Source organism: Salminus brasiliensis, chromosome 2 (genome assembly GCF_030463535.1).
Source record: "Salminus brasiliensis chromosome 2, fSalBra1.hap2, whole genome shotgun sequence".
Lineage (NCBI taxonomy): Eukaryota > Metazoa > Chordata > Actinopteri > Characiformes > Bryconidae > Salminus > Salminus brasiliensis.
In genome coordinates, this window is record NC_132879.1 from 33736267 (window position 1) to 33758192 (window position 21926).

The 21926-nt window shown below is 42.4% G+C and overlaps 3 protein-coding genes across 3 annotated transcripts; all 3 read left to right on the forward strand.

Moving 5' to 3' along the window:
* Positions 1-417: 417 nt before the first annotated feature.
* cat (catalase) lies at positions 418-10388 on the forward strand. Its single transcript, XM_072672424.1, has 13 exons — positions 418-575; positions 1993-2164; positions 2317-2427; positions 2920-3050; positions 3172-3276; positions 3820-3945; positions 4081-4272; positions 4994-5146; positions 7812-7950; positions 8101-8231; positions 8317-8424; positions 8972-9055; positions 9146-10388. The coding sequence occupies exons 1-13, from the start codon at positions 510-512 to the stop codon at positions 9206-9208; spliced, it is 1581 nt and encodes a 526-aa protein (XP_072528525.1). The 5' UTR covers positions 418-509; the 3' UTR covers positions 9209-10388.
* Positions 10389-12792: 2404 nt separating this feature from the next.
* On the forward strand, positions 12793-13940 carry LOC140549680 (interferon-induced transmembrane protein 3-like). Its single transcript, XM_072673429.1, has 2 exons — positions 12793-12966; positions 13764-13940. The coding sequence occupies exons 1-2, from the start codon at positions 12793-12795 to the stop codon at positions 13938-13940; spliced, it is 351 nt and encodes a 116-aa protein (XP_072529530.1).
* A 5233-nt stretch (positions 13941-19173) lies between these two features.
* LOC140550016 (interferon-induced transmembrane protein 5-like) lies at positions 19174-20957 on the forward strand. Its single transcript, XM_072673811.1, has 2 exons — positions 19174-19380; positions 20736-20957. The coding sequence occupies exons 1-2, from the start codon at positions 19174-19176 to the stop codon at positions 20955-20957; spliced, it is 429 nt and encodes a 142-aa protein (XP_072529912.1).
* The last annotated feature ends 969 nt before the right edge of the window (positions 20958-21926 follow it).

Below are 21926 nucleotides of genomic sequence, written 5' to 3' on the forward strand. Positions count from 1 at the left end.
GTCGAATAGAAGTGAATAAGCCAAACGAGAGCCTCTGTGTATCAAAATGTTGATTTTATGATGATATTATACACTAATAGAATCTCCAGGCCACCAAATGTAGCATGCCAGTTCCTAGAAGATGACTGGTCATTATCTCAAACTGTCTTAGACACTTATTTTTAAAGGTGTTGATCAGAGTCATGAAATCTAAAACATCCAGCCCTCCACACTGTGTGATGCTCTTCACTAATAGATTTATGTGGATTTGCCTTTGCGTGTAAAAAGAGGGAGCCAAATAATATTTTTGACACTTTTGGGGCATGAGATGGCATTTTTATGAGAAGAAGTTAATGTAGGTCAGTTAGTCCACCGACCAATAGGAGTGCTGGGTTGGGTCAGGGGGGCGGTGCCTGCTGTAGTGACGTCCAGTAACAAGAGCAGCAGCGGCGGCAGCAGCGGCGGATCTTCCACCCAGGAGTCACACATATCTGTGTAATCTGAACCCTACAGCTACTACTGCATCAAGGATGGCGGAAAACAGAGGCAAAGCTACTGACCAGATGAAGCTGTGGAAAGAGAATAGAGGATCTCAGGTTTGCATGCGCGTTGCTGTTGTTTTTTTTAATCGCTGGTTTTCTTGGTCAGTTAGCTCGCTCGTTAGCTACCGTGCTAGCTAGCTAGCTAACTGTGGCAAAGGTCGTGCAGGCTGCAGACACAAGCGCTCTGGTTTACTGGCCGCTTCATGGTGCAAAGAAAAGCCAGATATGTAGTAAGCTGGCTAAAACCAGCACGATTGGTCCAAGCGACCAGACCACGGGCAGGCAGATCAGAGCCCAGCAGCAGTGGTGTTCACCTAGAGAGCGAAGTGCGGGTTCCGAAGTGCTGTTTGCCAGTGCGGTTGATTTTTAACGGGACCTTTGATTGCCCTGCTTATGTAATCAGCACTGACCTGAGCACCGAGGATAACGGGGCAAAGGCCTGTAATGAGGGCCAAATGGCACTTAGGTTGTTTCATGGAAACTGTTGGGTAAAATAAGTGCACTTCTGAGTGCACACTTCTATTAGACTGGACTAGCTGAAGATTTCTGGCTATACTAAGAACTCCCCCTAAATCCCTAGAACTCCCCCTAAAGTCCTAGGACCCCTTGCTCTTGGAAAGGTAAAGGTGCACGTATTTGTCAGTGTACACTGTAGCCCACTGTCTCTGCATTTAACCCATCTGTGGTAGTGAACATACACTAGTAAACTAGGGGCAGTGAGTACACACACACACACACACACACCCACACACCCAGAGCGGTGGGCAGCCAACTCCAGCGCCCGGGGAGCAGAGAGGGTAAAGGGCCTTGCTCAAGGACCCAACAGTGGCAGCTTGCCAAGCCCTGGAATCGAACCCACCACCCTGTTATCAGTAGCCCGGCGCTCTAACTGCTGAGCCACCACTGCCCCACGTAATGTAAGTTACAGCAGAAATGGACATGATTTGTGTCTGGTTTCATTTCTGCAATGTAAACAAAGTCATCCAGAGTGGCTGGATGTGAATAGGGTTATAGCAGAGAAAACTACTGATTGAGTTCCTGCTGAGGAAGCAGGGGTCTCGATGTCAACAACACAAAAATAGCCATTATTTACTACCCAAAGTGACCAGTGAAAATGCATGTGTTGAGTTTTTACATAGCTTTTGGATAGTGGTAAAATATTGGTAAACCGATTTGTCCTACAGAACCTTGCTTGTACCTCTGTATGCAGAAAGTATGCAGAAAAAAAGGTTGAATTTTTTAAATATTAATTTGATAACATTTATTTGTTAGTTGGTGGTTATTCTGCATAATAAGTATGTATTATTTGTTTTAATTTCATATAGAAACTGATAAACTGTAAACATGCAAGCCTGTTGCATATGAGCATGTGCATACTTAAGCCTGGGGTCTTTAATCAGTTTCAACGCCTCTGTGTGATGCCAGTTTATCTGTTTCGTACCCCTGACTCTTGACTGTTTTTGTGTCCCAGAAAGCAGATGTTCTGACCACGGGAGCAGGTGTCCCGATCGGTGATAAACTGAATGTTCAGACGGCAGGGCCACTGGGGCCTCTGCTAGTGCAGGATGTCGTCTTCACAGATGAGATGGCTCACTTTGACAGAGAGCGCATTCCTGAGAGGGTGGTGCATGCAAAAGGAGCAGGTCTGTCATTCACACATGCAAGCTAAGAATTTAAAGACTTGGGGTTTTTGGCATTGCTCTTATACTCTAGGCTACTAATAATGAAAGCAAATTTAGCAAAGCAGGGTTAAGCTGGGACTGCAGGTGAACTCTGTCCTCTCCCCATTTCACAGGTGCATTCGGCTACTTTGAGGTGACCCATGACATCACGCGTTACTGCAAGGCCAAGGTCTTTGAATATGTTGGCAAGACGACTCCCATGGCTGTGCGCTTCTCTACTGTGGGTGAGACACACTTCCTTTCTTCTCTCCAAAGAGATCTGATCACAGGAATAAAACCAGGATAGTGTTGCACAGTGTCAGTGTTGCACAACTGTTTAGTAGGCAGAGCTTGGTGCTTGGATGCCAGCACTGCTGGAGTTTGGACTCTGTGCATATATTGACTGTTTGACTCTTTGGTGGAAAGCAAAATATGGCAATTAATGCTCGCGCAACAGGTGAATTGACAGTTGTCCCACTGAAATGAAGCCAGATAGAACTTGTGTAAGAGCTTGTGGGTGTGTATTTCTTGCTCCAAGGTGCCAGGAGACAACACTTTGCCCACAATAGATCTTAAGTTATGTTATATAGTGTGTGTGTGTGTGTGTGTGTGTGTGTGTGTGTGTGGTTTACTTATTGAAGACACATGTCCTGACTGTAAGAAAACCACAGAAACAGGGTTATCCGACATCAGAATGGTCCTAAATTTGTATAGCTTATGTAGCTCTGTGTGTTTAGCTGGTGAGTCTGGCTCAGCTGATACGGTGCGAGATCCCAGAGGATTTGCAGTGAAGTTCTACACTGAAGATGGCAACTGGGACCTGACTGGCAACAACACACCCATCTTCTTCATCAGAGATGCAATGCTGGTAGGAAAGAGAGTTGACACAGAATTTGCACATTGTTTGAGATGTATGACTCTGTCATTGCTGGAATAGAGGCCACGGTCTGGAAACCTTTCTGAGTGTGTCTGTGTCCCTGTGTGTCCAGTTCCCATCCTTTATCCACTCCCAGAAGCGGAATCCTCAGACTCACCTGAAGGATGCTGACATGGTGTGGGACTTCTGGAGCCTGCGTCCAGAATCTTTGCATCAGGTGTAGTTCTTCAACTAGATAAACTACTAAAACTAAAAGTTCAAAGCCACATTAGAAGGCTATACCGATACTGGGTAATGCCTTCTTTTGCTCTGAAAACAGACTAAATTCTTCATGACCTGGTTCCCACAAGATGTTCCACAAGATTTTTAAGGGGTGCACTTTTATTGTGCGAATATCCAGTGTTGCCACATCCCAAATGAGTTCTTTTGGTTTCAGTTCAGGTGTCCAGGAAGGCTCCTGAAGAACACATGTTAATGTTAATCGTCATGTTCATGAAAAATCTGCAGGACTTAATGCAATCAAGGCCAAAAGAATGAGCACATTGACACAAGCCAGATACCACACATCACACAAATATTTTTACTGGTGTAATCAGCAGCTTTTTGGCTACTTTCATTGCCTCATTTGGTTGAAACTTGAGATTATATGGTATATTATATTGGTCTACTTTCACAGTTGTCACTAAAACAAACTTGATGTAACCATTGTTGTGGTGATTTATATTCTTCTGTTTTTGTATTTATTTGCTTCTCCCCACAGGTGTCTTTCCTCTTCAGTGATCGTGGACTGCCTGATGGATATCGCCACATGAATGGATATGGATCCCATACCTTCAAGCTAATAAACGCTCAAGGCAACCCTGTCTACTGCAAGTTCCACTACAAGGTCTGTGTATACTGGTGTGTATACTGGTGTGTATACTGGTGTGTATACTGGTGTGTATACTGGTGTGTATACTGGTGTGTATACTGGTGTGTATACGTGTCTGCACATGTAACCCTTTTTCTCGGTTTCTTACAGACTGATCAGGGCATTAAGAACCTGTCTGTGGAGGAGGCAGATCGTTTAGCCTCTACTGACCCAGACTATGCCATTCGTGACCTTTACAGCGCCATTGCCAATGGCAACTTTCCCTCATGGACCTTCTACATCCAGGTCATGACCTTTGAGCAGGCGGAAAGCTTTCCTTGGAATCCATTTGATCTGACCAAGGTGCTTAAATCTCCAATAACTCTTACCTCCCATCCTTTTACCCTGTCCTTCTTTCCTCCAAAAAGCTTTGCTGGTAGTGTTCCAAAAGCCTTGTAAAACACTTGCACTCCATTTTTTGCACATTTATTTATTTTTTTTAATTTTTAAAAAAATTATCATTAAAATTAAAAATTAAAATGTTCACTCACGGCTTCTTTAAAAATGTTTTTTTCTTTATCACTCTTTGTAGCTCTTTTTGCACCTACATTTTTAATTGTCTACTTGTCCAACCCAGGCATGTTTGAATTTGGTATTGTCTATAAAAACACAATCTGTCTACTTATTAGCTTTTTTGCTATTTGCGCTATATAATAGTAAGAAAACTGCTGTAGTAGTCAAACATGTCACATTTTTCACAACCTATCAAATATGTTGTAGAGATTCATGTTGCTCTGTTGTCTTTGACCCTGTTTGCACCGGTATCAGCTGATGCTCAGTATTAAGACGGGTAGAAAGCTGGACTAAGACATCTCTATACACGTACTGTATAATGTTTTTCTACACAATACTGTTCTGTAGTATGAGTAATAATACTAATATTAAACCCTAACAAAGGGATTCTGTCTGATTTTAGGGATACTTTAAGTTTTTAGTTATATTTCTATTTGTTATTATTTTTATTATATTATATAATATGATTTCATTTACTGATCAGTGAATAATAAGGGATTGGTGTTCTCAGGTGTGGTCTCATAAAGACTTCCCCCTGATCCCGGTGGGTCGCTTCGTGCTGAACCGAAACCCTGTAAACTACTTTGCTGAGGTGGAGCAGCTGGCATTTGATCCCAGCAATATGCCACCTGGCATTGAGCCCAGCCCTGACAAGATGCTGCAGGTACACACACACACACACACACACACACACACACACACACACACACACACACACACACACACACACACACACACACATTCACATCCACACATCTAAACACCTGCATGCTCATTGACTGTGTGTCTGTACATAAGTGAACACTGAGAACAGAGACATACCAAATCTGTACTGTGATTTTCAGCATTTAGAGACTGGTACCTTAAGCTATTTAAGTGCTTGTGCACTACTGGCCAGAAGTACTATATCTCATGTGACTTTAGAAAAGGATGCTGTTGCTCCCCAAGACCTAAAGATGGAGCCAAATGTCACTAAATTGTAGTGGCACTGGCTGCTATCCCCCCCAGCCAATCGTAAAGTTTGACTGATGTTTATAATGGTTTTATTGTTGTTTTTCAGCCTAATAGCTTATTTGACTTTCAAGAGCACAGCTTATGAGCTTATGTTGAAGAATGGCAACTACTAACTCCAAAGGTGTTTGCCAGCTTAGTAGGAAGCCTAGCCTAGATACCTGCACTAATGCAGCAATTAAACACACTTAATCAGGAAAACCTGCGAAACTGAATTTCTCAAATATTATGGTTCCCTGAAATGAGGGAGACAGTGTAAAACAATGTTGTAATGTTAACATATTGAAGCTCAAATGTTTGCAAATACCCATAAATTAAGGTCTGGAACATGAACTTTAATCACTCTGATTGGTTTGATTGTGGAGCAGAGGATCAAAAAAGGTTTCTAGCTTTTAGTTTTGGTGGTCGGTTTAGCTTAGCTCCCTAGTTAGCTTTCCCTTGCTTATTGGCTCTGACTTTAGAGAAAACTTATGCCGAATGCATAGTTCTGTTAAAAAGTTGTCAAATGATGCCAGTTTAAAATGCAGATATTTCGGTTTGCCATGTTGAAATTAGACTTTCGACAGTCCCCTCATTTTAGGGCCCCATAATTTTTTGGACAGCAGTGTTCACCTAGCAGTATATTTGAAATCATCATCATCTTGCTTTAGGATGACGTGACACCCAAAGAGTTGCATTTAGTGGAGAGCAATTATGCTGAATGCATAGTTCTGTTAAAGGTTGTCAAATGATGCCAGCCTTGAGATTGGTGAGGGTACTGCTTATGCAAACATTGCCAAAAAATAGGATCTTCCAGTTTACACTTCAAAATGAAAAGTATAACTGAATACACTGATGTCATTGATGCAAAGTCTGCTAAATGTGAGCAATCAAGTGAGTTGGTTACAAGCCAAGTGAAATAATACAGTATTGGGTCCTTAACCTTATAACTGGGGTTACATATGAGGCCCAATGCATTCCCTGCATCCCTTCACCCATATTCTAATCACCCGCTACCTCACAGGCTCTTAACATGGCCAATCAGGTAGGCACCTCCCTTTTGTCAGTGTTTTGCTGAATTAAGCCCGTAACATTTCTACATTGAGGTCTGGCGTCCCAAACCTACCCCCTCCATATTCACTTCACAGACCTGTATTTCACCCAGCCTCATTACTGTAGAACCACATTGGCCATACCAAGCCCCACTGGCACCGCTAATGCATCTCAGTGCTTCTGTTTATGCACAACCTTAATGGCACTGCACCAACAGGCTATGCCAAAAATGGTCCACATTTCCGACTTTTCTACCCCTGTGCATTTAATCATATACTGCTCTTCTCCATTCAACCTGAGTGTTTCCTATCTATAACCACTGACTAGGCCTTTTTGTTACTCTTGGCTGTTCCTTCATGGTTGCTCCTAGCACATGGCCTCTAAATCTAAATGAAGGCAGCGATGTCGTGGCCAAAAACCCCCATCACTTCTACCACACCTCTACAGATCTAATAATGGCTTGCCACCCTGTTTAAAAAATCCCCCATGCTTTGTCACCTCCAACCACCAAATCTGCATATCTCAACACCATCAGCCACCAGATCTGCATATCTCAACACCATGCTTTGGAAACTCATAGTTGGGTTTTCGTTTTCCAAAAATAACTAAGTATAAACATTAACGCTAATGACCGGGTCAAGTAAGCAAGATCATCACAGGTTCAAATTTCAGGACTGAAGGGATATTTCTGAATGTGCCTGATCATGGGCATGGCCATCCACACCATTTCACACTAGTAACCATTTTGCAATCATATTGCTCTATATGGACAGATGTATTTGGACCTCAACTGGAGCTTTTTATAGCATCCCATTCTAGATCTGTAGGGATTAATTAATGAATGTGTTGTGCCTTTCCTCCAGAAGAGGAAACTCAAACTGATGTTGGATAAGAGGGTCTGGCTCGCCATCTCTGTTCTAGTTCATCCCAAAGATGTTTGATTGGGATCACCCTGCCACTGGGACAGAAAGGGGCCTTCCCCACACAGTTGAAATCGTACTTGGTCAAAATGTCAATAAAGGTCCATGGCATGGTTGGTGTGGAAGAATGTGATTGGTCAACACAAAGCCCTGACCTCATCCCCATCAAACACCTTTAAGATGAACTAAATGAACTCTTGTCTGACAGTGCAGGGGGAGTGGGGGGTCTTTGGATTTAGAATGGCATGTTTTAAAAGCTTCTGTAGGTGTGGATGTCTCAGTCCTTTTGTCCATATAGTGTAGCTACTGGTATCAACTCCTCTTTGTCCTCATTGCTAAGTGTGTAATGTGGTGCCTTCTGTACAGGGTCGCCTCTTCTCATACCCCGACACCCATCGCCACCGACTGGGAGCAAATTACCTCCAACTGCCCGTTAACTGCCCCTACCGTGCTCGTGTGGCCAACTATCAAAGAGATGGGCCCATGTGCATGTCTGACAATCAGGGTGAGGGAACACCTCTCTTATTACACAGACATGTGCAGCCACTTTCTCTGAGACTGTGTAATTGAGCGTGTTGTGGATGGCGAGGGAAGCAGCAGACTGCTTGTAGGCCTGCCATGTGTAAAACCATGTTATTCTTCTGCTTGCCCACAGGAGGAGCACCCAACTACTACCCCAACAGCTTCAGTGCCCCCGTCTGTCAGCCTCAATGCATGGAATCCAAGTTCAGGGTGTCTCCCGATGTTGGGCGCTACAACAGTGCAGATGATGACAATGTGACTCAGGTAGGCGCGGGGCTCTTGAGCAAGTGACCATCTTTTGTGTGAGTCGGAAGGATGACATCCTCTAACCCACTCTGGGCTTCTGCAGGTGCGCACCTTCTTCACTAAGGTCCTAAACGAGGCGGAGCGTGAACGCCTGTGCCAGAACATGGCTGGCCATCTGAAAGGAGCTCAGCTGTTCATTCAGAAGCGCATGGTAAAGTTCTGACTGATCCCTCTCACTCTTGTGTTTCCATTGCGTCAAATTGCTTGTAGGCACCTGTTCATCTGACACTTCTTCTAAAATTAAGGGCTTTAAAAGGGGTTTCGTCCCCTCTTTGCTGCAGTAACAGGCTCTGCTAGGAAATATGTACACTATATGTTTGCTATTGAAACACCATATAAATACTTGCATTAGTGAGGTCAGGAACTGGTGATGTTTGTATTGGATGGAGCTGCCCCACAGCTGGTTTGCTTTGGATTGCTCTAGCTCAGGGGTGGGTAGTTCCGATGCTGAAGAGCCAGATTACTACACAGTTTTGTTCTTTTTCCTGCTCAAGCACTCCTATTTCAACTCTCCTCTTGGTCGCCAGGTTTAATAGGCCTGTCCTCCGTTGCTCACCCCTGCTCTAGCAGGATACCATTGAGCATAGGCTCAAATGCCTGTGTCAGCAATGGGTGCACCCTAAAGTAGCTTAATCTGTTGATAACAAGGGACTGGATGTTTGTCAGTTTCCTCTGTTCTCACCCTTTTCTCTCTGCAGGTCCAGTGCCTGATGGCAGTGCACCAAGATTATGGCTCACGAGTTCAGGCACTGCTTGACAAGTACAATGCAGAGGGCAAAAAGGTACACTTTCACAGCACTAAAAGCACAAATCATTTGATTACTTCTTTAACAAGACGTCATGTAAATTTATTTTCTTTCTTATTTTTACAGAACTCTGTGCATGTGTATACTCAAGGAGGAGCATCTACCTTTGGCGCCTCCTCCAAGATGTAACCTGTGTGTGGATTCTCCCTACTCACACTAAATTTAATACAGATACTCGCACCACTCGCATACTGGCGCACACACACACACACACACACACACACACAGTACTTCCACTTCTCCTAGCTGTTCCACAGCTCAGGGCTGTAAATGTAAGTGCATTGATCTAAGACCAGCTCTCCCATATCCATATTAATCCTTTTTAAAGCACAGTCATCATAAGCTCTTCTTATCTCTGATCGTTTGTTTTGGTCAGCCATCGTTGGAAACTTTAAATAGCCCAGCACAGTACACAGCAGTTCTACATCTGCAGAAGATAGGGAGGGGGAGGGGGGGGGTTGGGTTGCATCAGTAAAGCCTTGTCTGCTCTGGCAGTTTACCACTTTGATTAAGTGCTGAAATAACAACACTATGGGAATAACTGTCATATATTGGAGATTTTGATTGCGGGTTCTCAGCCTTAACTACGCATTCGCTGATTGCCACCTTGGCAGTGGAACACTTACTACATTAACAGACTGATCCTTTATAACAAAAAACTTAATTTATTTTTGGAGCTTTGATCTGTAACATAACTAAAATAATGCCTCATGCCTGTGAGTTTAAAATAACAGCAAGATGGAGGCTCTCATGAGGGTCACAGTGTGATTGTGCCTTACTGGAGTCCACATGGATCAACGTGATGAAAATAGAGATGCAAAGATGTACATCATAGGTCTTTATGTACATGTCAATGTTTTTATAACACATAGCATTACAGAAAGATATGACCTTATGACCTTAAATGCTATAAGGTTAGTAGCCCGACATCTCTTCAACATTCTGCTCTACTGAAGTTCGGTTCAGTTTTTTAAATAAATATGATTATTGTATATGCTGATGGAATTCTGAAATCAGTGTGCCTCGCTAGTATTTTAATGAATCATGTTCCCAACACTGGAAAATCAAAGCACTTAATGAGTTTGTGTGTGTGCTGTTGCCAAGCAGCTAAAACATTTCCGTCCGGTGAGTTTTCATGGAAAGGAATATTAACAGATGCGTTCACATTGATTTTGCCTGTTGATTTCTGTATCCTGTCTTATGTATTTGCCTAAGAGGAGAAAGTTTTGATTGTATTCTGATTGTATAAAGCCTAGTCTATGTAACCAACTTTAATAAATCATAATGATTTGCTTGACATTTACCAGTGTTTAGTTGTATAAGGGGAAACCTTTTGTTTTTGTTTGGATTCTTTTTCTGCTTCTTCTTTAAAACCCATTGTGCAGACCAGGCTGCAAGTAGGTAGTAGTCCCTACTGCTACTCGTGTGTGTGTGTGTGTGTGTGTGTGTGTGTGTGTGTGTGTGTGTGTGTGTGTGTGTGTGTGTGTGTGTGTGTGTGTGTGTGTGTGTGTGTGTGTGTGTGTGTGTGTGTGTGTGTGTGTGTGTGTGTGTGTGTGTGTGTGTGTGTAAATTCATTGTTTTTTTTAGAAACTATTTTTTTCACTGATTTCTTAGCTCTAGAAAAAAATCATTGTACTTTCATTATAATTTTTTTTTTGCTAATTAGCATAAAATGCAAAATTTAATGCAAACTAGTCCTAGGGTCCTAACATTTTAAATCCACAAGATCCTAAAAGTCAATAATAATAATACCACAGTTTCTGCGAAGGGATTTTCTAACCACCAATAATTTTTTTTTTTTATAATTGGCCACTAGGTTGTCCTAGTGTTTCTGTGCAATATTCACATTTCTTGTGTCAAGTGGATCAGATGAGTCTAAACTTTAATCATTATCAAAACAAAATGTTGGGATTTCAACAATGCGTCGATACCAGGTGGCAATCAAAATGGGAGTTGAGCTTACATATATCTAAATCATGCAAACAAAGCTATAACTCTGAAATGCTTTGACCGATTGTTAATACATTTTACAGGCGTGTACCCTAGAGGCCTCCTGGGTAATATTCATACAGGAAACTTGGTGTGCTGTATCATTGGCCATACTTACCTACTGAGGAGACTGAGGTCCTTTGGAGTGCAGGGAGCACTCCTGAGGACTTTCTTCGACACAGTGGTGGCATCTGCCATCTTTTATGGAGTGGTCTGCTGGGGCAGTAGCATCTTAACGCCAGATAAGAAGAGACTGGACAAACTCATAAAGAGGGCAGGCTCTGTCCTGGGGTGCTTCTTAGACCCAGTGCAGGTGGTGGGAGATAGGAGGATGACAGCCAAGCTGGCATCCATGCTGGAGAACAGCTCCCACCCTATGCATGAGACTCTGGCAGACTCATACACACACACTTAACTACACACACATGTTCAGAGAACAGAGATGCAAAAATACTATGTGCAATGCCCCCCCACCCCCCACCCATGTGCAATTAAGAGTCATTTGCTGTAAATAATACTGTTAGTTTTTTTAATTCGTATTTATATTGTGTATATAGTGTAAATTATTTATCTATATTTTTGTAACTGAGTGTCTTGCTATCTCTTTCTGCTGTGACACTGAGAATTTCCCCACTGCGTGACTAATAAAGGATTAATTTGTAATGACAACCTGATCATTCCAACAATTAATGGTCATCTCTGCCTAGTCCACTTTCAGTGGTCATTTGATATGTATGCCCAGGTATGGACTCTCCGCTACCAGTCAAACTTCAGGAGACTTTGGCCACTGTGGGGGCTGTTCGTTAGGCTTTAAAACTTTTTTTTTTTTATGAAACTTCACAGGCATGCACAGAGAGGGTTTCTAGGAAGTGGGGAAAAAAGGTATTTAGTCGGTCACTGATTGTGCAAGTTCTCCTACTTAGAAAGATGAGAGAGGTCTGTCATTGTCATCATAGCTACCCTTCAACTATGAGAGACAAAATGAGAAAAGAAAATCCAGGAAATCACATTGTAGGATTTTTAAAGAATTTATAAGTAAATTATGGTGGAAAATAAGTATTTGGGCAATAACAAAAGTTAAACTCAGTACTTTGTAACATAACCTTTGTTGGCAATGACAGAGGTCAAACGTTTCCTGTAAGTCTTCACCAGGTTTGCACACACTGTAGCTGGTATTTTGGCCCATCTCCTCTAGAACAGTGATGTTTTGGGGCTGTCGCTGGGCAACACAGACTTTCAACTCCCTCCACAAACAGCCCCATGCTTCACAGTAGGTATGGTGTTCTTGGGATGCAATTATATTGGTTTCATCTGACCACATGATATTCTCCCAATCCTCTTTTGGATCATCCATACATTCTCTGGCAAACTTCAGACGGGCCTGGACATGTACTGGCTCAGGGGCAGGGGGACACACCTGGCACTGCAGGGTTTGAGTCCCTCTCGGCGTAGTGTGTTACTGATGGTAGCCTTTGTTACTGTGGTCCCAGCTCTCTGCGGGTCATTCATCAGGTCCCTCCGTGAAGTTCTGGAATTTTTGTTCATTTTTGTTAACTTTTATATGGATGTATTTTCATTAACCATGAGATGTAGATGGGAGGCACTGCTGCAAGGTCTTCATTTCCTGAAAGCAATGTGAGCGCATATATAAAGCTGCCACCGGTCCATAAGCGCATAGATCTTTAAGAAGCCTGTCCAGCAGCACAGCACTGACAGCTACAGAGATGCAGAGACCCGCTGAGAATCTCCCACTGCAGGTGGCCGGACGCGCAGGAGAAGGAACTGTGGTGGTGTCCATTACTGAATATCCGAAGGATTACGTAGTGTGGTCCGTGGCCAACCTCTGCTTCGGAAACCCTCTGTGTCTAGGGCTGCTGGCCTTCTACTTCTCAGTGAAGGTGAGTCCCAGCATTAGAATTTACTTTACTGAAACTGTGCAGAGCCCAGCTTCCCAAAAGCATTGCAGTGTTGGGGCTGTCCTATGGTCTTAACTGGTAGAGAGAGAGTGTTCCGTGTGATTCTCGCTCAATATATACAAATAGTACTGCACCTACACCAGACTGGTCTACCTCTGCATACACACATGAACTTAGTGTATGCTTCCATGCATAACATCCAATTTATTACAGAATATCCATTTTATTGTTAGTATAGTAACTGAGTTTGGGCCTTCATGCACACATTTGCACATGTACATATTCATATTCACTGTATTATACATTAAGATTATTAGATAGTGGGTCATTGCTGATGTCTTTCCTTCTTGTCATTGTGTTAACACCCACCTGAATGCTCCAGACCAGCAAACGTTTATAGAGGTGGTCACGCTTGCTGACCATCAATTAATCAAGGGCATTTGATTAGCAGCACCTACTCTTAATTTCGTATGGAAGCAGTATAGGTCTACTTAAAGTTTCACACACTGTTTCTGCATTTTGGCCTAGTGCTTGTTAAATAAATAATGACACAGTGGAATTGATCATGTGATGTTGTTCATATGAGGTTGTATTTAACCAATTATAAGAGCTGCTAAGGACCAGATGTTGTGTTTTTTATGTGCCTATGTATAAAACTATAGAATTCAAAGAGACTGTATGTTGTTTTTTACATGACTGCGTTTTGTTAAGCTTTGTTTGTTACTTTTAATTGAATTTTAAAAGAAAAAAAAAACACTGTGCATGTGTGTGTGTTTCAGTCCAGAGACCGGAAGATTGAGGGGGATCTGAGTGGAGCAAGGTCTTATGGATCCACAGCTTGCTGCATCAACCGCGTGGCAGTTTCTTTGGTTCTTTCCCTCTTAATAACCGTGATCGTCTTGGTGACTAAGGTTATGTCATTTAGTGAATTTAGGTTTTTAAAAATCAAATTGTGAAGTATCTGTCGCACATTTGCTCAGCAAAATGGTGTTAGTGTAAAAAGCCTTCCAGATTGATTTGATAAACATATGTTATTGTCTTCTACTGACATTTCTCTTTGGCATGAAGACTGAGTCCTCACAGAGCTGATAAAATACACACTCAAATAAAAATGGGTCATGAAATTGCCTTGTCATAGCTTTTCACACTGCAGTTGAATTTCACACTTTAATTCAAACACATTAAGAACTGCTTGGATAATCAGGTTCCTTAAATATGTGTCTGTAAGATATTACATGGCAGGTATTATGGGTGGACCTAGTCGATTAAAAATAAAAATGAAAAAAAGGGCATTTTTTACATCTTTTGCTCTATGTTAATGACCAGGTCATCAGGAATAGGAACTGCAGTAGGAACATTTTAGGGTTTTGTAACAAAAGAAGCATCAACTTAGAATCAGGGGATATCTTTTATAAGTGTTTCATAGAATAAGGCTTGTTTCCTCATAACATATGTATTGCTAAATAAGTTCAAGAAATGAAATAAAATGAAATAAAAATAATGCACTTATATACTTATATAATAAAAGACTTACGGAATTGTTATCTTTTCAAATATTCGGATGCGGAACAGAGGAACACGCTCTTTAAATGTTGTTCTGAAACATTTTTAAAAATGTTCAGGTGAATCTGGATACTTAAAGATTATTGTAGTATCTCTTTTGTAAACTTTATTTTACATTTTAAATTTTTACATTTAACTTTTTTGGGAATCAAAAATACTGTCTACACAATGCCACATTTGGATGGAAGACAGAAATATGTTGTCTGTGTTTTGTTCTGTTGGCCTGTTGTTGACTACATATGTCTGTGACACATCTTTAATGTGGATGCCCTTGACTGTATATATCATGCTTAATAAAAAAAGTCTCCAGCACTGTAATTTTTTTCTCTAGCTGTATTTTGGTGTCAGATCACATTGTGCCGCTGCCTATCCAATCCAACATAAAATCTTTCACAACCCAAATACCTCATACACTATGTGTCCAAATGTTTGTGGACAGCCTTTCTAATGAATACATTCAGCTACTTGAAGTTGCACCCATTGCTGTCACACAAAGGCACAAATATGCATGCAGATTTTTAAGCTCTGTAGAGAAGTACTCTCTGGATTCTGTTGGTACCATGTCTAAAGCCAGGTGTAAGCTAGAGAGGTATAAAGCCCCCCAGCATTGAGCTGTGGAGTTGGGGATGAGGTGGGGTGGTGATCACTAATGCTCTTGTCACTGAATAGAGTCAAATCTTCACAGCAATGCTCCAAAATCTAGTAGAAAACCTTCCCCGGACAGTGGAGAGAGTTACTCCAATAAAAGAAGGATACACTTCTTTTTAAACACCCTTGAATTTGGAAGAAGCAGCGAATGAGCAGGTGGATCAAAATATTTCATATAGAGTATTTCCTAAATAAATAAAAGCTCAGAATGATTCAAAGGTATGTATACAGAGCATTTCTCTCCAAAATCTTACACATATCCATAATTTATTCAGATATTGTTGAATGGTAAGTTAGTTACAGTAGTAGTGCTTATAATGTGGACGCCTGTTTGTGCTTTGTAAGTATTAATCAAAATCCAAGGTCAGACACCAGAGGCAAAGCATGAGTTTTTTTTTACCTGGGGACGAACAAGATTTGTTTCCAGATCTGGATCAGGTTAGAGGCACAGGACCTGGAGCCTCAGGGCGCAGGGTACTAGAGGTTCTTCTCCAGTTGTAGCCACAACAAGCAAGGTGGCTCGGAGAGTCGCGACCAGAGCAGCATCAGGTTAGCCAGTGTTCTCAGGAAGTTGTAGTGGCAAGAAAAGGGCGAGCGAATGGCCCTGCAGCGACATCCACTGAAGCATGGGGGGCCTTCACAATGGGCAAGCACTTTGGTCTTTTCTGTGTCCATGTCAGCCTGCTTTATCATCAGGACAACAGGCAGTGGCTGAAACACAGACAGGCAGGTATATCCATAGTCAAAGGGATCAAACAAAGGAACCACACTGAGAACTCAGGTAATAACCAGAGGTGGGCTGCCTCCAGATCTAGATCAGGTAAGAGATAGAGCTTAGAGGGGCTTGGCAGCAAGAACTCACGTCCAAAAGCCCACACAAAAGCACATGGCAGGAAGGGGGATTCTGGTAGTAGTAGTTTCCCAGGCAGATTTGCTTCAGGTTGGTTAAGTTGACTGGATGTAGACCACAATTTTCAAACAGTGCCACAAATTCTTCTATTAGGACTGAGGTCTGGGCTTTGGCTTTGGCCTTTTGTTGTTTTGTCCTGTGCTTGAGATCATTGTTCTGCTGAAAGACCAAAACAGCTTGTAGTATCTCTGTGTGTTGTGAACCATCCATCAGTCCTTCACTTTTAACAAGATGCCCAAACACACTGAGGAAAAACACAAAATGATGCTGCCACAAAATGTAATATATATACAGTGCCCTCCATAATTACTGGCACCCCTGGTTAAGATGTGTTCTTTAGCTTCTAATAAATTGAGTTTTCTAAATAATATAGGACCACGATGGAAAAAAGAGTAAAATCTAACCTTTAACTCAAGTGAATTTTAAGGGGGGAAAAAAAATCCCACATTAAGAAATAATTATTCTTCATAAAATCACCTGTTCCACAATTATTGGCACCCCTAACATTTCTTAGGAAATAAATGTAATTAAAGTATTTCCGTCAATTCTACAGTAGTTTACGAAGTTGATCAGAGTATGTACGTACATTTAATTAGTAATTCACAACTTCCTGTTTCCCTGGGGTATAAATATGACTTGACACAGAGGCCATTTCTCTTCAACATGGGAAAGACAAAGGAACATACCATTCAAGTAAGGCAGATGTGTGTTGACCTCCACAAGTCAGGCAATGGCTACAAGAAAATAGCCACTCACCTACACCTGTCCATATCTACTGTCAGAGGAATTATTAAGAAGTTTAAAACAACTGGAACAGTGGTAAACAAGCCTGGACGAGGACGCAAGTTTATTTTGCCACCACGCACAGTGAGTAGGATGATAAGAGAAAAAAAAAGGTATCCAAAGCTCACTGTTACAGAATTGCAACAAATGGTAGCTTCTTGGGGTCACAAAGTCTCCAAAACAACCATCAGGCGCTATCTGCATGCCAACAAGCTGTTTGGGAGGCACGGAAAAAAAACTTTTCTCACTCACAATCATAAACGCAAACGTCTGGAGTTTGCTAAGCAGTACTAAAACTTCAACTGGGACCGTGTGCTTTGGTCAGATGAACTAAGAACTAAGATAGAGCTTTTTGGCAACAAATGCTCTAAGTGGGTCTGGCGTAACACAAGAGCTGAGTATGCAGAAAAGCACCTCATGCCCACTGTGAAATATGGGGGAGGATCAGTGATGCTGTGGGCCTGTTTCTCTTCCAAAGGCCCTGGGAACCTTGTTAGGGTGCATGGCATCATGAATGCTTTGAAATAACAGGACATTTTAAAACAAAATCTGGTGGCTTCTGCCCAAAAGCTGAAGATGGGTCGTCACTGGGCCTTTCAGCAAGATAATGACCCAAAACATAGGGCCAAATCTACACAGAAATGGTTCACCACACACAGAATCAAGCTCCTCCCATGGCCATCTCAGTCCCCAGACCTCAACCCCATTGAAAACCTGTGGGGTGAGCTAAAGAGGAGAGTGCAGAGGAGAGGACCCAGGTCGCTGGATGATTTAGAGAGATTGTGCACAGAGGAATGGTCAAAGATCCCTCTATCTGTATTCTCCCATCTTGTGAAACATTATAAGAGAAGATTAGGTGCTGTTTTGTTGGCAAAAGGGGGTTGTACAAAGTATTAACATCAGGGGTGCCAATAATTGTGGCACACATGATTTGATGTTAAACAATTATTTCTTAATGTGGGATTTTTTTTCCTACTGAATAAATTCACTTGAGTTAAAGGTTGGATTTTACTCTTTTTTTCCATCGTGGTCCTATATTATTTAGAAAAAAAAATCAATTTATTAGAAGCTAAAGAACACATCTTAACCAGGGGTGCCAATAATTATGGAGGGCACTGTGTATATATATATATATATATATATATATATATATTTGTGTTTTTCCTCAGTGTGTTTGGGCATCTTGTTAAAAGTGAAGGACTGATGGATGGTATATATATATATATATATATATATATATATATATATATATATATATATATATATTAAAGGCAGTGTTAGATCACTGGCCTAGCCAAACACTTGGATATCATTTTGTAGATTTGTCCACTCTTATGCAGGTCTGGAACGTCTCAAGTTTTATTAGAATGCTCTTCCTTTGTACATCAGAGCAACTGTCTGCCAATGGTACTTAAGGTAAGGGGGGTTTCTACACAGAAAAGGTGCACATTTGCCAATTGGCAGAGGCCAATTGTAAGCCTACTCTGTCCTCATTAGGACAATATCTTTCATCTGTGTCAACCTGAAGCTTCATACTACATTATATAATGTGAAAAATAGTGAAAATGCTACATTTGTCCATAAGGGGGCAGTGCTTAATCATATTCAGTATCAACAGAATCTTGATCAAGGACAATCAGTGAAAAGTAATGTTTTGATTCTTAGTGTTGAGTAATAATGCTATTATGATGCTGGTAGGGATACACTCCTGTCTCTACTGTCCCTCTTTATAATCCAGTAGAATTAACCTGTGACTAACCTGATTACATTTGTCAGACAGTATCTTTATTGAAAGGGCTTTATCTAAAGAGCAGGGACACAGTTGATGCTGCTCTGGTCGCGACTCCCCGATTCTGTGTCCATGTCAGCCTGCTTTATCATCAGGACAACAGGCAGTGGCTGAAACACAGACAGGCCGGTATATCCTGCCTAGATATATCCTGTATATCCTGTAGTAGGTGCTGCTGCAGGACGTACACACTTTTTGGTTAATACAACTGTAACAGAATTAGCTGTGTGTGAGGGTGTGCGTGTGTGTGTGTGTGCGTAGGCCACAGTGGGTAAGGAGGCTGTGTGAGGTTCCTTGTGGAGGGGCAGCAGCACCCTGCCCTGTTCTCCAGTATCCACCTCATATAATGACAGACCTCTCTCTCTCTCTCTCCCTCTGTGTGTGTGTGTGTGAGTGTGTGTGTTTGTGTCACCACCCCTGCATGCTGTGGATATAAGCTGGAAACTGAGTTTCCGGGGCTGCAGTAAAATCAGAGTCCTCTCAGGCCAGCAGCAAGATGGACAACGCCACGTACAGCTACTCGTCCGACTGCACTCCTCTCACGAATTGTAAGTCTGCACGCAAACCCGCTGGCTCCACGGTGGTGAACATGGGCGCAGCGGGGAAGAAGACCCCCAATGACTATCTGGTCTGGTCTCTCTGCAACACCCTGTATGTCAACTTCTGCTGCCTGGGATTCATGGCCCTCATTTACTCCATCAAGGTGAGAATTGACAGCAAGCTTTCAATTGGGGGCTTCCATCTCTCTCTCTCTTTCCCTCTCTATTCCTCTATGTGTGTGTATTAAAGCTCTTAAAGCTTTTAGGGATCTGCATGTGGTCCCACACTTCAATTTCTGTTTGTTTCTACTGAACACTGAGCCCAAGCTGTGCTTTGTGGTATCCTGTCCTGGCAGAGTGTCCTAATGCTATGAGGTCTGACTTAGAAACACTTTGGAGGTTCTTGAAGTTTACCTTGGTTTAAATGTGATCATCACTTCCACATGAATAACACACACCAATGCAGTGATTGATAGAAGTTGAAACTGTGGTGAAATGATGTATTTTATTCATATGGAAACGATGCACATGCACAATTATATGAAGCCAGGATGTGTTTCAGTGTAGTATCACAGGGACAGGGCACTGTAAGCGACCCACAGGAACGGAAGGAGGACGGGGTGGCAAAAATAAGATCAAGAGAAGGCAAGAAAGAAGGAGAGCATGAAAGAGAGAGACCAGAGGGTTGAGAGAGGGAGACAGACACATAAAAGAAAGAGAGAGAGATAAGATTAGCAATGTAGGAGACAGTAAAACAATGAGAGAGAAAAAAAGAGGATAAAAGAGTAACAGAAGATAGATAGAGACGAGATAGAAGGTGAGCGAGAGGATGAGCAAGGGAAAGAGAAAAAGAATGAGCGAGACCAGAAAGAAAGGTTGAGAGAATAGAGAGAGGGACGATAATGGAAGTGAGACAAGGAAAAAGAAACATAAGGGAAAGAGACAAAGACAGAAAGAAAGAAAAAAGAAGGTAAGAGAATGGGAAAAAAAGAGAGAGTCAAGAGATGGGTGGAAAGAAAAGAAGGCAGGAGAGACAAAAAGAAGAGAAAGAAAAATAGACAGAACGAGAAAGATAGAGAAAGAAAGAGAGAAGACAGAGAGAGACAGTTCAGGCAGTAGCAGAGCACACTCCCTCCGAGATGCTGAAATTAGAGGCAGTCGTGTTTATAAATGGAGTACAGTAATTAGTAGGTAGCTAATGCTACAGCCAGTCCTCTGGATTACAGACAGCACTGCAGACATTGCACTCTCTCTTTCTCTGTCTCTGTCTCTCTCTCTCTCTCTCGCCCTCTGTCTCTGTGACTGAAACTCTCTCATACCTTTATGTCCAGATTAAGGCCCACCAAAAGGCCCACACCACTGTTCAGCCTAACAGAAACCCACATGGACACACACATCTGTGTATCTGATGAGCTGTGACTTTCTCACACCATAGCAGGCCTCTGAACCTTTTTATTCATGTGTGTGTGTGTGTGTGTGTGTGTGCGTGCACATCTGTTTGTGTGGTTTCTCTCTCCAGGCACGGGACCAGAAGACGCTGGGAGACCTGCGTGCTGCTCAGGAGTGTTCAGACAAGGCCAAGTGGTACAACATTCTGGCCTCAGGCTGGAACCTGCTGGTGCCGTTGCTGATGCTTGGTCTTCTGGTGCTGCTCCTTGTGCACCTGGGCAGCTCGCAGGGGACCTTCGACTTCTTCGGAGAGGATGGCTTCCAGAGCTTCATGAAGCTGTTCGGCAGGTAGACTGACCTACCGGTAGACAGACAGACAGACAGCAATGGAACCAACCAACAACAACGGCAACAAGAACCTACCAACGGAACTTCAGCAGCCATGGACTTATCACCCTCTGTGCCTCACAAAATGTGTCTATCTACTCCTTTTTTAATGATCTTATTACAAATGTGTTATTGTATTATTGATATTGTATTTTCAGAGTCTTGTAGCCTAAGTGAGAACTTTCCAACAGTTTCCAAAAGACCCCCCCACTACTCTTTATTTGAAATAAATGTGACTTTTTAGTGGAATAAAATAACTTTAACTTCATTAACAACTCTGCTCTCCTGTCAGTGTGTTGGTGGGAAGCTGTGGAAAGGGGTGTCCACTATAGTGGGTTCTCCTCTGTGTGTAGAGCATGTATGTAACTGCCTTGTGTACAATGGATGAATTGCCCATTCATGTATGCACATGTGTGCGTGTCTGTCTAGCCTCCAACACTATGCTACTAGCGCTAATAGAGACCTCCAGAGCACAGTGGAGCATCAGCCTGAAGGATGCTGGTCTTTTACTAAATGACCAACATTTAACTGTGCCTTTCGTGAAGCAGATGTTGAATTTGGATCGCATCATGGAGTCAAGTGGAATACGAGGAACATCTTACGGTGGAGAGCTTACAGTGTTCTAGTCATGTTATGAAGCCATAAAGATCATGTAAAGCTCTCTTTTTTGGTCGAATCTCTTGTCTGAGATGAACATGGCGCTGTGGTCTCTGCTCTGTAATAGCGAGCTGAATATATATGTGCTGTGGGCTGCCCTGCCCTGTTGGGTTCCACTGCTGACCACTACTGGCCCTGCTGGTATTTATATGATCTAAATGACAGACCTGCCTGCCAGCACTCGAATCCTGCTCTATTTCTGCAGGCTAAAAGACTGGAGACAGATGTGGAAGGGCTCGATTAAAGAGAGGGAAGCACACAGGCACACACACACACA

What these genes read in the sequence shown, in the direction of transcription:
- LOC140549680 (XM_072673429.1), top strand. Translation starts at nt 12,793, where the DNA reads ATGCAGAGACCCGCTGAGAATCTCCCACTGCAGGTGGCCGGACGCGCA. An exon ending in CCTTCTACTTCTCAGTGAAG is followed by an intron (nt 12,967 to 13,763) that starts GTGAGTCCCAGC and finishes TGTGTGTTTCAG; the next exon opens with TCCAGAGACCGGAAGATTGA.
- LOC140550016 (XM_072673811.1), top strand. Translation starts at nt 19,174, where the DNA reads ATGGACAACGCCACGTACAGCTACTCGTCCGACTGCACTCCTCTCACG. An exon ending in CCCTCATTTACTCCATCAAG is followed by an intron (nt 19,381 to 20,735) that starts GTGAGAATTGAC and finishes TTCTCTCTCCAG; the next exon opens with GCACGGGACCAGAAGACGCT.
- cat (XM_072672424.1), top strand. Translation starts at nt 510, where the DNA reads ATGGCGGAAAACAGAGGCAAAGCTACTGACCAGATGAAGCTGTGGAAA. An exon ending in AAGAGAATAGAGGATCTCAG is followed by an intron (nt 576 to 1,992) that starts GTTTGCATGCGC and finishes TTTGTGTCCCAG; the next exon opens with AAAGCAGATGTTCTGACCAC. An exon ending in TGTGCGCTTCTCTACTGTGG is followed by an intron (nt 2,428 to 2,919) that starts GTGAGACACACT and finishes CTGTGTGTTTAG; the next exon opens with CTGGTGAGTCTGGCTCAGCT.